The following is a 13,793-nucleotide window of genomic DNA, read 5'->3' as shown; positions in this document are numbered from 1 at the left end:
AATGATAAAAATGGTAATTTAATATCAGAGAGGGAAGCCAAAGATCATAAGCAGCAGCAACAAATAAATAAAAGGCCTAACCATTTCCATGGAGTTGAGCCGATGCATGAGCATACCGCACGATGCTGGAAATTAAAAGCATGGCGGTTAAAAAGGTGTGTGAAATGCCTGGCGCTAAAAGGACATTATAGTACAGTACAGTGGTACCTCGCAAGACGAATGCCTCGCAAGACAAAAAACTCGCTAGACGAAAGGGTTTTTGGTTTTTTGAGCTGCTTCGCAAGACGCTTTTCCCTATGGGCTTGCTTCGCAAGACGGAAACGTCTTGCAAGTTTGTTTCCTTTTTCTTAACACCGTTAATACAGTTGCGACTTGACTTCGAGGAGCAACTCATAGAACGCAGTGTGGTAGCCTTTTTTGAGGTTTTTAAAGACTTTGGTGATTTTTGAAGCTTTTCCAAAACTTTCCCGACACCGTGCTTCGCAAGACGAAAAAAATCGCAAGACAACAAAACTCGCGGAACGAATTAATTTCGTCTTGTGAGGCACCACTGTATGTGCCTGACCCAGCTCTCTGAGGAGGGCATTCCATAACCCAAAGGCCATTGCTAAGAAACCCCTTTCTCTTGTGGCAAGGGCACTTGGAGAAGGGTCTCCATTGATGACCTTGGGACTTGGATAGTTACATATCGAAAGAAGCAACACATCAGCCACTGTAGTCATAAGCCACAAACAACTTTGGCCCTATCTATGCTATGTATTTCCATATCGTTTTAAATAGTCATAGCTCCCCCAAAGGATCCTGGGACCTGAAGTATGTTTAGGGTGCTGAGAGTTGTTAGGTAAAGGGTGAGGAATTTAGTTGTGCATTAATTAATGGCTTATGGAGTTTGCAGGACAAACTTTTGTGCCTTCATGTTGCAGCAAAGGCATTGCCTATAGCGTGAGCCACTGAGGACAAGAAATGTTCAGTTCTGTATGCCATTTAGTCTTCAGATTATCTTTTATAAATCTAAATGCACATTGCAAACAATTATATATTTTGTTCCTATCCATATATTTTCCAGTTATTGAAATAGTTTCTATCTTTCAGGAAGAACTCAAGTTTTAATGCAATTTAAAGGAATTTAAGCATAATCTAGCATCATTCCCTAATTGCTGCTCCTTCTGAAGATTGTTTCTTTTAGAATTCCTGAGAGGCTTTAAAACAAGAGCTAATTACTGACCATTTGGATTTAATTGGAATCTAAGTGGTTGCCTTTTGCATAAATCTGAAATTCACCCAGGTTTCAATACCACAGCAGAGCAAGGCACAAACCTCCAAGGAATAACATCTTGCCAGTTCTTTGATTCATTCATTTTTATGCTGAAATAAAATTACAAGCTCAAGTAAGCAAATTACCTGAAGAAAGACCTCTCTCACATCAGAATTTCCTAAAGCACCAAGTCTTCTGATTGACTGCTATGAAACTATAGCAAAGCATGGAATCTGTCAGAGCCAGAAATTGCTGGATGCTGTTTACATGTTGGCGCAAAGTGGAGAGAAAAGCAGAGGCCTGATTTCTCACCCAACATTTCCAGTGTATCTTATTATTGCAATACATCTTCATGGCCAGTTCTGAATATACCTGGGCAGGAGGACACATATTCAAGTGGCCAAACACAACTGTTAGACAAAATAGTGTGCAGCAATTCCTCTGATCAGCCCTGGGACCTTAAGTAGTACTGATGGGTGAGCCTACACCAAATCATGGAACTAGTTGGGAGAGCCAGCCTACTGATGAGACAGGGTGAAGCATCCGCCTCAGGTGGTAGAAGCACAAAAGGTGGCGCCCTGCCTTCCCCACTGCTTCCATCTTCTGGAGTGCCCCAGCTCTCGCTGAGTTTGATGAGAGGGGCTGTTCCTGGGCACAACATTGCTGCTCATCTTCCCTGCCCTGGGGAAGAGAAGATGAGTGACAACACCTTCCGAACTGCCCTGGCTCTCAACAAGACTGACAAAAGGGGTGGCATTCCAGCGGAAGTGGGGGAACTGTGGATGGAATAGATGATCATGGAGCTTTGTGCATTCCCATTTCACCTCAGGTGGCAAAACACGATGGGCCTCGGCTGCCAGTTGGTATGCTTGCTCAGTTAAGCCAGCCATCCTTGTGTTGGCTAAGAGGCTAATGCCATGATCATGGGAGCTGCTGTGATTGCCCAGCATTACAGAATTTGCTGGGGGGAAAGAGCAGATTCATGAGGGAACTGGAACTAATGTACATGATAATGAGTGACCTTTCTTGGCTCAGGACATGGGACTCTGGTGAAAGAAGCGTCTCTGTTTTTGGAAGGTAGGCTATCTGAAATTCCTTGTGGTGGTTCTGCTTTCTCTTTGAAGCTAGGGTTGATATTTCCAGTGAGCTGAGGGCTGGGGTGACTATAAGAGTCTTGGACAAAAGAGAGGGCTTTTACCTGGATGTTTTGGCCATGTTTGTCACTATTACATAGTGGTTATATCATTTCTTTTATTATGTATTGTGGTTATTGTGGTAAAAAAAAAATCATTTGCAGACAATAAGAATACAGTACAACAAAGGAAAAGAACAAACCCACAACAAACCCCACCATCAAATCAATTGTCTCCTTTGTCTTTTCAGGTACTCAGACTAGCAGAGGAAGGGAGGGAAGAAAGAAAGAGCATGTCAGATAAACTAGGAGGAATGGAGGTTTTGCAGAAAGACTCCTATTGAGCAGGGGCATAATGGGTACATCTCTTTTTAGTCACATAAGTGACAATGTCTCACCAAACTTCCAGAATGGACTCTGATTCTGCCTTTCCTCCACAAAGCTTCAGCCGCTGTGCTAATTTTTCTGACAATGCAATAAAAAAAAGCTTTTATATCAAGAGTCAGTACTTAGTAAACATTAAGCCTTCCATCCATCATTGTGCTATTTTTTTCTTTTTTCTTTTTTTTCTTTTTTCTATTAACCGCTTTGATACCAACTTTTTAAAAAGTTATATAAATAAGTGGAAGATGACTAAATATTATGTGAACTGATCTAAAGTGCAGGTAATGAAAGAATATCAGGCACCATATTCAAATTATAAGAAACAGGAACAGTTGCAAATGAAGACCTTTCCAGTTTTGCCGGCTTCCGGATAGTTGCATAGAAAATATCAGAAAATATTATTCTTATCCCCAGAAGTGACTAGTAGCCACAGTAAGAATCAGAAAAGCATACCAAAATTGAAAAATAACTAGACAAGCTAACTATTAATGTAGCAGTTATCCCCTCTGAAAAATACAAACATATTTGATAAAGTGTGGCTCTTAAAGTCTAATCCTATGCACACTGGCAGCACAGCACACAATTTCACTGCAAGCTTTCAATAGTAGCATATGGGAGTCACCTCTTCACCATTATGCTGAAGCTGTAGTGCCCATTGGCACTCAGCTTTAGCCGATATGTAATTCACATCAGTGTTATGTAAGGTAGCAGCATGTGGGAAGGAGCAACAGAGGGAGCCAGTGTCCCAACCAACTTTTTGCAGCCCATCATAGAATTTCACATAGCCCTCAGCTGCTAGAACCAAAGCTCTGGAATAGCCAAGACAAATGTATTCTATAAAGCAGGAGCGGAGTGTAGCTCCCTCCCAGTTCCAATCATCCCCAGTCAGCATAGCCAGTGGTCCAGGGTGTTAGGAGTTGTATCCATCCATTCACCCTTCCATCCATCCACCCAGTCATCCAGAGGTCTCCATCCCTGCTAAAGGCTCACCTGGTTTCATACATTGGAAGCTTTTCTATGCCAGGCTAAAACATTTTTGTTTATCCAAGCATATTGCTATCACATGCTTCAAAGTACTTAGGAGGGCTCTTCACCTGCACCCCCCACTTTCCTATTATGTTTAACCCAACTTTGGTGGTAGGTATGGCCCAGAGAGCAACAACCCACAAAAGGCAGCATCCTGATTATGAAATTCCCTCCCTGCTGAAGTGATGCTGTCTCCCATACTGCCATCATTTACATGTTGCCTGAAAGGATTTCTCTGCATCCAGGCAATTGGTATGCTCAGCAACTATATATATATAATGAAAATGTTTTTAGTGTTTAATTCCATTTTTAAAAATATTGCTTTATTTATGATGTTGCACAACTGCCTCCTTTGGAAGGACAGGATAAAAACTGAGGTTAATACTACTACTACTAAATAGATGAGACCGTGCCTTGAAATTCTGAATAGAATGAAGGGCTTATTACATACATTTTAAATAAAAATGTCGTTTCTATTTATATTCAGGGTGATCAGGGTGATCCATAACAACAGTTACAGGAGTCTCTGGGGCTAGAGACTTGAACCTCTGGTTCTATGTTCCCTTGTCCTAGTGCCAAGCCACTCAGAGCTGCCGATGAAAAGGTTCCCAGCATTTATTAAGTTGTCTCAGGCTCCATATTAAGTCTTCGAACCAAAGGAGTTTTTCCCTGACCTGAAAGGGTGATAAAATCTTCCATGTCAAACTTGGGTTTGCCAGGGCAACAATTTGTTTGCATCTTGCATGCCCAGCAGATACCCTCTGCTCTCTGCATAATAGATTCCCCTAAGGAACCAGACCTGGAGACTAGTGCATTTCTTGCACCTTACGCTGCTGGTTTTCTAGCCTACCTACTGTTGGGCTTCACAACAGCTGGTGATCTGTTTCTAAAACACTAACATTGGGGGTTTCCCTCTTAAATGCATTGCCCAGCTGTATATTATGGACTCTAAAATAGAACACATGTGAACAACATATTTCAGGGGAGGGGGGTTCAATTTCTGACTGCTGGAATTCCACTTGAGGTAACCTAATCTACACAGGAGAAAGATATATTGTTGTACCCAAACAAAGGTGAAGGCAAGATTCCAAACTGAGTCCTTCAGATGGGCTTCCCTGCCTGGGTGTGGTACAAATAGCCATCTCCAGGCTCTCTCCCAGTGCTGGGCAAACAGGAGAACTTCCTCCTGCAAGAACTGCAGCAGCTTCTGAAACTGTGGTGTGCAAGTGCGCTTGCCAGTAAGGGGACTGGAATTGTGCAGTCATACTTGCCCCATAGAGGATACCACTTTGTCTGCTGGTCTGGAGTATATGTGATTGATAACAAAATGTATTTCTTTTACAGTGGTTACACAGAATCTCAATGGAAGCTGTTGGTCACATGACTACTCACCTTCCAACTGTAATAGTCAATCAATGGGCTTTTGTAACAGGTTTGTAATTTAAGTGAAGATGTTGTAAATTAAACACATTACAACACAATTAACCTGCAGATGATGGACTTTGGAATATAAAACTCAGATTGCCACTTTTTGTCTGAAAATGAAAAACATAGCTCTTTGATTGCATATGGATTTCAAAAGAATGTGGCATTTTTCTTCCTGCTCATTCAAAAGCAGATATTCTAGAATAATCAAATGTGATGCAGCAGGCGTTTTCTAATCCCTGCATCATCATATCCTCATTTGGCTAAACGGATGTTTGCATTTTGGTACAAGCAAAGCTATCAATCAGTGTCAATTCACATAACTGATAAATATATGTGTTTACTATATTTTCAGGACATTTGCCTTTTATTTATCTGGTGTAAATATATTTTTGTAACCATGGGTTTTAAGACGGTAATGATAAAGGCACTAATTCTCACACACATATATAAAACCGTAATAAGATGCCTCTTGCAAGATTGATTAACATGTTGGCATTAATCAGTGAAAAAGCACAGGAGTGAACATCGTTGTAGTCAAGTTGGGCCTGCAAAAAATGTTATACGGCAGAGTAGAGTGTTCCTGTTCAGGGTGCCAGCCAGCCCCTTTCAAGGATGCTCTGTTCACCTAGTTCTCAAACATGCCTTGAAAATTGCTTAGCATCTTGGTGGACCACGTAATGGTTTTTCTCCCTGCTCAAGCAATTGTAATATGTTGTGCTAGATGCTGCATGGTTTTTAATTGTATTTTCTTGCTTATTTTATTTTTGATGTATTGTACAATATCCTTCCTATCACTACTGATTCATCTGGCCCTTCTAAACAAGTGAGAAGCGAACAGAGGAGGAATTGCTTCCACCCACCTTGTCCTCTGCTTTTGGACAGCTCTACAGATGGAGGCCAATGGAGAGGGCAAGTTGATGAACAGTGATGACAGAGAGATGAAAGAGTGGCCCCACTCAGACAAGGGGACTACGGTGGACAACTTCTTATCCAAAGACCGCAACAGCTGGAGCTCTGTGACATGAACTCTGCATGTACATTTCCACTTTGAGGGGTCAGGTTGTATCATCCACTAGTTAATCTCATCAAAGCCTCATGAACTGTTTGATAAAGTCTTGTTGTTCTCACTACAGAAAATGAAAATTCTTGGATATCAAATCAAATGTATTGGGTTCATGAACTTGGTCTCTTTTTTTGGTAATACACATGACTGTATGCATATAAAGATAACATTTCTGCTATTACTGTGGAGTGCATTGCGAGCACATACATCAAAGGAAAGGCTTTTGTAACATGTTCTTGGAAATCATAAAGTCAGTAACCCACTGAAATCAAAATGTTATATTGTCAAAAAGCCAGTTCATTCTTTATGTATAGATGAAGTAAGTCTCTGATCCTCTATTCCAGTGCAATTTTCTTCCATTTCAGTAAGGTTTTCAGAAGAAGCTGCCTGCATCAGTCGTCTCTGAAATGAATGGGAGTTTTACAAATTCACTTCAATGGGGCTTGTACAGGACAACTTCCCAGTAAATTGGGGGCATAGTACTTTGATACTGCATCACACAATTGAACCTTTCATTTCCGTGAAGTTTTTATTCAGTGTATACTGCACTGACTTAGTGCTTGGAAAAACGGGTATGAAATTTCCCAAAACTTAAACCAAGGATAAGAACAATAATTGACACTACCTTAAGAACTTTGCATGATCTCACCACCTCCTGTGAAAATATTCATATTAAGTTAACCTCTTTCTCAAGTTAGTCATCCTTAATAATTGCACTTCAGTAGGGTTTTTTTTATATAAGTACAATTCAGCTGAAGTCAATAGTAGTTTCCACACTGATGGAGACAGTCTTGTTGAATAAGAGAAAACTGGACATTAAGAGATTTGAGTAGAAATCATTGCATAGCTGTGGGCTCAGTTGTTGATGTTGACAAATCACCCATCTCTCAGGCTCCTCAGGGAAACAGAAGCAACCATTTGCCGAGTTCTTGGTTACGTATAGCTAGCTCTACATACTTACAGTCATACATCCAGGGCCCTTTGCAGACATTCAAATGAACATGGTTAGATTGTGGATGGAGTTTGCCAACTCCAGTCTATGAGGTCTAATACTGAATACCTAGAGAGGATATAGTATGTGGAGGGGATAAGTTATTAGTGCCTTCTATGATGTCATAAGCACCTGCCAATTTGTGAAATTCTTGTTATTTTTATTGTTTATACCCCACCCATTTGGCTGGGTTTCCCCAGCCACTCTGGGCGGCTTCCAGCAATATAGAAAAAATAATAAAATGTCAGACATTAAAAACTTCCTTGAACACGGCTCCCTTCAGATGTTTTCTAAAAGTTGTTTAATTCCCTGATATCTGGTGGGAGGGCGTTCCACAGGAAGGGTGCCACTGCTGAGAAGGCCCTCTGCCTGGTTGGTACAATGGCGAGTCATCAAAGCACTCACAGGTGTAACAGAAGTTCTAGTGGTAGAATAAGGCATGTAGACATTATGCAAATGTATGTGGCATAGAAATGAGCTGTTTTGGAGGCTGCTTATTCCTCACTTTATCCCTGAACACCCAGGTGTCATTGGTAACTTGAACACTGATCCCAGTTTTAACTCCGATACTAAACTCATCATACAGACACTTTGAATAATGTCAATATCCTCAGTGATTATTTATTTCACACCAACATGGCCCTGATGTCACCAACTGGTAGTAATTAATTCAGATTGCAGATCTTTGCCTTATTGCTGAGTGTTATCCCTGTCACTCTGTAAATCTCAATGAACCTAGGATTGAACCTATGAACACATAGGGACTTACTTTAGATTAAACATGCACAGCATTGTGCTGCATGCCTTTCAATTCCTTTCCACACCACATTCCCAAATGAACACTTTCCCAGGAGCTTAACCAAGCAATAGACATAATTGCAATCTTTAGCAAATCCTGCTAAGTGGATTCTGGCAGAAAACAGACTCACTTAAATAAGAAGAGATTTATTAATCAATATAGACAGGAGAACATATATTTTCAGTGTAATAAGAAAATAAAGATAAAAAGAAAATATTTTTTTTCTAGGACAGAATCAAAGCATGCAGCTGTATCTTTTCATGGGTGCAGATAATTCAAGACCTGAAGTTAAAAGCCAAGACCAGATTCTAATAAGTGATAATGACATGGCAACTGCAGCATGGTCAAAATTGCAACATTTGGAAGTGCAGCTAATACACCTTCCACCAACTGAAACCCAATAGCAGCAATGCTTGCTCTACCTTTGTTTGTTTGCAGTTTTTAAAAACTTACAGTATTTAGGAATAAGTACTTTGGTTCAAGATGATGCAGATAAATGGAACAACAATCAATTGTTAAGTGTATGGACAGTTTCTGCACTGGAGCCTGCTCTGCCATGTGTCAAAGAACAGGAAGAGATATCCCTTCTTAAGAAATACAATAGGACAGACTCACAAGAATTCATCATATGAGGGGAAATGGAAGCTATGAAGCTCACTCTTTGATATTCCCCTTGTCAGTTTGGGGAAGAAGATGTTCCCATCTTGTAATGCTGTCAGTTTCCATACCTGACTGAGCTTAACAGCAAAGTACTCCTATAGTAGACTAATTCCTGCTAAGTTACTAACCATATGATGTCATGCTGTGGTGTACAGTCTTGAGAAATTCGGCACAATATACCTTTTAGTGTGGGACACAAGTATATTCCCTACCCCAAACCCCCACTCAACACTCCTCATCTAATCTGGCCAAGAAGAGATTATAAGCATCTGCTTCTGTTTTCAACCAACTGCTGATTATCATTTTATTTTAACTGGGAATTTGGTTAGTTTTCACTATGGCTCATCCTTGCAGATGCTGCTTTACAACAAATCATAATCATTGACTATTGGACATGCTGGATGGAGCTGATGGGAGTTAGAGCACAACAACATCTGGTGGGCTATAGGTTTCCCATCCCTAGTTTATCTGAAGTCAGGATCAGAAACTATTGTTTGCTCTCAGTTTGCTTGGACAAATCATGCTTTAAAACAACCAGAGTTTGTTCTTATATGGACAAAGCAAATCACGTATAGTTGTAAATGGAAGTGGACGTTTCCCATCATCTTCTCACAGCCACACTGAAGAGTGAGAAGGAATGGGGGAGCAAGCTTGTGATGCAACACTAAACTATGGTTTTGTATTATGTCCGTGCTTCTTTCTAGGTTCTGGAGTGCAGAGATTCAAGCTATCATCCTGATAGCTCCTTACTTGAATGCTACATCAGAAGAGTTAACGCAGCCCTGGGACCCTAACTTAAGTTGCTACAAGGGTTCATGTTCCCGTGTTTCTCCCATAATCTCTGTATAGCACAGATGAGCCACAGCAGGGTCTTTGTATCATTCTTGAGTGGACAGAAGAAGAACAGGAAGAACACAGAGCCCCTTTCTGCCTTCTTGCACAATATAGCCCTATAGAAACCATAACGGTCAGCGTTAATTGTGCATTACTACACGAAAAAAGGACAGATTTCCCAGATAGCAAGCTAAGAATGAAATCAGGCTTCAGATGCAGCACAGCAACTTAAGCTGAATTAGGGCTGCTGGTCTGCCATTTTCATCTTCCGTAATCTGATATAGTTTCCACAACAATTTCAGTGCAATAATTAAGTGTAACTAGTTCCAAGATTGCATCCTAAGCCCCTCTTGATGTGCATTCTCTAAAGCAGCTCACACACTGTTGAACATATTCCCATTACGCATCAAGCTTCCATTTAATCACAAAGGGGAGCTCATTGACTTTACAAGGATTATTCATGTAGGTAGAGTGCATATGAGGTCTCAGGATCAAGGTTAGATAGGATGCAAGTGAAGGCCTTTCAGGAACAACACCCAAGATAACCCTTTGGCATATTATGGGGCTCTTTCCATTATTTATATTTGCATGTCTAGTGTGGACTGATGGCTGATCTCAGAAACATTATTATTCTTATTTATTGAATTTATATACCGCCCTATACCCAGAGGTCTCAGAGGTTCACAGAAGCATGGCTGTATGAGGATTATTGCTGCTTTTAATTTTTAATGCATATGTCCCTGCAGCATTTTCCCCCTTTATTATATTGTTACTGCACTGTGCTCTCATGTTATAAAGCACTATTCAGACTGGATGAGATATAGGCATTTTCCTATACAAAAAACTGTTACGTACTCACAAAAGAAAGATATGAAATACTCAGCATCGTCAAATCCCACTTGACTTGCAAGGAACATCTTGCCTGTTTTGTAGGAGACAGATCCTATCAGCAGGAGAACAATTTTTCCTGGAGCTTAATTCAAATTATACAGCCATATGCCTATGGATATAACTGAATTCCTTTCCATTTAATAGGCCTTTCTTCACAGTTACAAAGCATTAAATCTCTGAGATAGTCTCAAAGTTTCCTGGTTAAAGGACGAACTTAACATGCATCTGTTAGCCACTTCGCTATGCAAGTTCAGTCAGCAAAAAGAAACATGTTTGGGAATCCTGCTTGAGTCATGTATTCTTCTTGTTGCTTTTCCCCAGTGTCTGCTTCCGTTTCTTTTGATACTTGGTATTCACTGTCTCACTTGACTGACACAAGAAGCCCACTGTGGGAAGAAACACTTCCTCTGAACTTTGCCTGGTTTCCATGGAGCAAAGTTTTCCCTTTAATTCTCTCTCCAGTAAACTGCACACATGTACAGCCTTTGTGGTGTATTTCTGCCAAGTAATCAGTACCAGTGTGGGGAAAAGAACTGTGACACACCATCACGCCAATGGATCAACAATACTGTACAATTTTTAGCTCCAACTCTTCGTTCAGATTCAAAGAAACACTTTCTGGCTTGCTCCTTGAAGTCATCAAGTCACACTGTTTCTTGGGTGCCATTATTTTTTTACAAAGAATAACCACATTAGCTTCAAATGCCCTGTCAGCAAGTGTTTAAAATGCTGTATCTTTTATTCAAGGTTGTGCTTTGTTAAATAGGGAGAAGCCGCCAACATTTCCCTAGTTTGACACCCAAAAGAACTTGATCTGAAGTATGAGCACTTCAACACCATCGGTTTCAAGCGAGTCAGACTGAATGGAACCACCAGAACATAGTTGACTCAGAATTAATGTAAACTAACATCCTCTAACCTACTTGCTCTCATACACATAAACACACTTCCACACAAACACTTGGAATTCAATGGGTGAGGGGGGGCAGGGAAATTAACCCTTTACTGCTCCATTCTTGCAAATGCAAGGGGTGGGGGTAGAAATCCATACAGAGTGGTTTCCAAACCAAAGATAACCTGAAAAGGGAACCCTAAAGGGGAAGAAAACCGTTCCTTTTTCAGGGCTGAGTGCTGAAGAGTGCAACTCACCTTAAGAAACCCCACACATGCGCACACAACCAACCAAACTTCTTTTGCTCGTTCTGTCTATTTCTCAGACCTTCTGAGTAGCTGCATTTGGAAAGTGGGGGAGAATGCTACTGATCCAAGAAACACGAGGAAAGAGAAAGAGAAAGCCAGGAGGCAATCCATAGACGACACAAACACCTCCCAAGAAACAGGGACCGACCAGAGTTGGGGGCGGGGGGGAGGCAAGAGGTCAGTTGCGTGCACTGCAGCCAGCCAGCCAGCCAGCCTCTCAGCAGCCCGGGGCTACGAGTGTGCCCAGTCACCACCGCACACTGCGGACCTGGGCAAGCGCTTTAGCAGGTAACAAGTCAAGCTTTCCAAGTCATGTGAAGGATATATATACATACACACAGGGAGATATACATACATAGAATTACTGCCGGCTGATTTTTCTCACAGCGTGGTTATGGGGCGGGGATGCCTTACCCCATTTTCATCCCTGTGCGTGCAATTTGTAATTAAAAAAAAAGGGGGGTATTTCGTGCCTAAAAGCCAGCAAGCAGATTTCCCCTATGTAAAACAAATGCACACCCAATCCCCGCCGTTCCGGGCCCCCGCCCCCCTCTCGCCCGGCACTCACCGATCCGGAGCACTTGCTGGGAAGTCTGGGGGACGCCTAGGCAAAGGTAGAGCAGGAGGAAGAAGAGTCCTGCGCCGGCCTCCATCGCGGAGTGCCTCGGCTCGCAGCAAAGGGGTCTCTCCATCTTCTTCACTCCTCGCCGGGATTCATGCTTCAGCCTCTCGGCCCCGCTGCTGCTCGCCCCTCATGCAGAAGCTGCTGCTCCCACTCGGGCAGGATCGCGATCCCTCATTCTTGCTCGGGGTTTTGTTTCATCCTGGTAAGGAGCGGCGTGGTGGATGCTTGCGGGGTGCAGGGGGTCGGATCGCGGCGTGTGTGTGGGGGTTATATTTACACCATGAAAATCTGCCGATCTTGCTGCTGGAGGGGATCCACTACGATCCCTCCCGTCGTCTCCCACCCCCCACGTTCTCCCCCTTTTAGTCCATCACGCTGCCCCTCTGCATCCAACAGCCGTCGGGGGTGCTAAGTGTGTGTGGGGTGGGGAAGGAAGATTTCCTCCCAGAGATCAGCGAAGCGGTTCGTGAGGTTGGAAAGTTGCCGCTCGAAATGGCCGGCGACGCGGCTCCCTCATGAGACCTGCCAAAGTGTCCCTCGGGAGAAAAGGCGGGTGAGCGGGGGAAAGATCCAGGCTGGAGCGGGAAGGGAAGCGGGAAGGTCCCCTGGCCGAGGCGGATCTCCAGCAGATGGGAGCGGGGACCGAGGAGCAGCTTCTCCGTGCGCGCCTGCCTCTCTCCCTCCGTCTCTCTCGCTCTCTCTCTTTCCCCGCACAAACTAAACTACTTTGGGCGCCTTCGCTCCAGCATTGATTGAGTCTCTGCTCGCCGCCTGATGATCCCGGCCAAGCTCCTCTCCGCATTGGCCGGCGCCGCTCTCGGGGCTCATTAAAGGGGACACTGTCAACTCCAAGCCGATCAATTGGACGGAAAGTGAACGAAAATCCTTTGGTGACGTCAGACGGCGCAGCTCTCCTCTCCGGCCCGCCCGCTTGGCAGGTCTCTCCTGCCCCTTCGTCGCCTTCTTCTACCGAATTAAATACTGAACGTCTATACGGAGCCGGGGTCCCTCGGGGGCCGCTGCTAAGACTCAGCTCGGGGCATGCGGAGATAGGAGGAGACAGCGCCGCTGAGCATATGCAGAGTGCCTTTCGCTCGCCGCTAATGGCAGGCTCAACCCGATTCGGAAACGCAGCTTCGAGGTTGCGGGGCTAAGCAGCGAGACTAAAAACTCTCCCTCCCCGAGGGTTACTTACTTTACTCAGCCCAGCAAGCTTCCCGGGGTGTAAATGGCGCGTGTTGAGGGCTCAGAGCCTGCAGCCACGCCCTCAATAAAACTGCAGGGGCTGCGTGGATACATTTATATAGGGATCAGCTGCGAGTCATGATTGGGAGGGGGAGCCAGGTGCTTGAAAAGTATGGCCTGAACCCAGCTATAGAACTGTGACCGGCTTCACTTTATTGCTTCCCTTATGCTGGTATGCCGCGATCATAGTGAAAACCTGAAAAGCACATTCGCTTGCCAGAGTAAGGGCAGTCCATCAGTTGTCCAGGTGCACCTGCAGA

The 13,793-nt window shown here is 43.3% G+C and overlaps 1 protein-coding gene across 4 annotated transcripts in view; it reads right to left on the bottom strand.

Annotated features, from left to right (window-relative positions):
• GRIK1 (glutamate ionotropic receptor kainate type subunit 1) overlaps positions 1-13,567 on the bottom strand; it is a 154,609-nt gene extending 141,042 nt beyond the window's left edge. For 2 of the 4 annotated variants that reach the window (XM_081199526.1, XM_081199530.1), the window contains exon 1: positions 12,232-13,565. In XM_081199526.1, coding sequence (XP_081055652.1) covers positions 12,232-12,355 — 124 coding nt within the window. In that variant the 5' untranslated portion in view covers positions 12,356-13,565. Of the gene's footprint in view, positions 1-12,231 lie in introns of all 4 variants that reach the window. The other 2 variants (XM_081199527.1, XM_081199529.1) reach the window with 2 other exon arrangements.
• Positions 13,568-13,793: the final 226 nt, after the last annotated feature.

Source organism: Podarcis bocagei, assembly GCF_964188305.1.
Source record: "Podarcis bocagei genome assembly, chromosome: 6".
In the NCBI taxonomy this organism is placed as follows: Eukaryota; Metazoa; Chordata; class Lepidosauria; order Squamata; family Lacertidae; genus Podarcis; species Podarcis bocagei.
The sequence above is the reverse complement of the archived record's forward strand: the minus strand, read 5'-3'. Positions and strand labels throughout refer to the sequence as shown.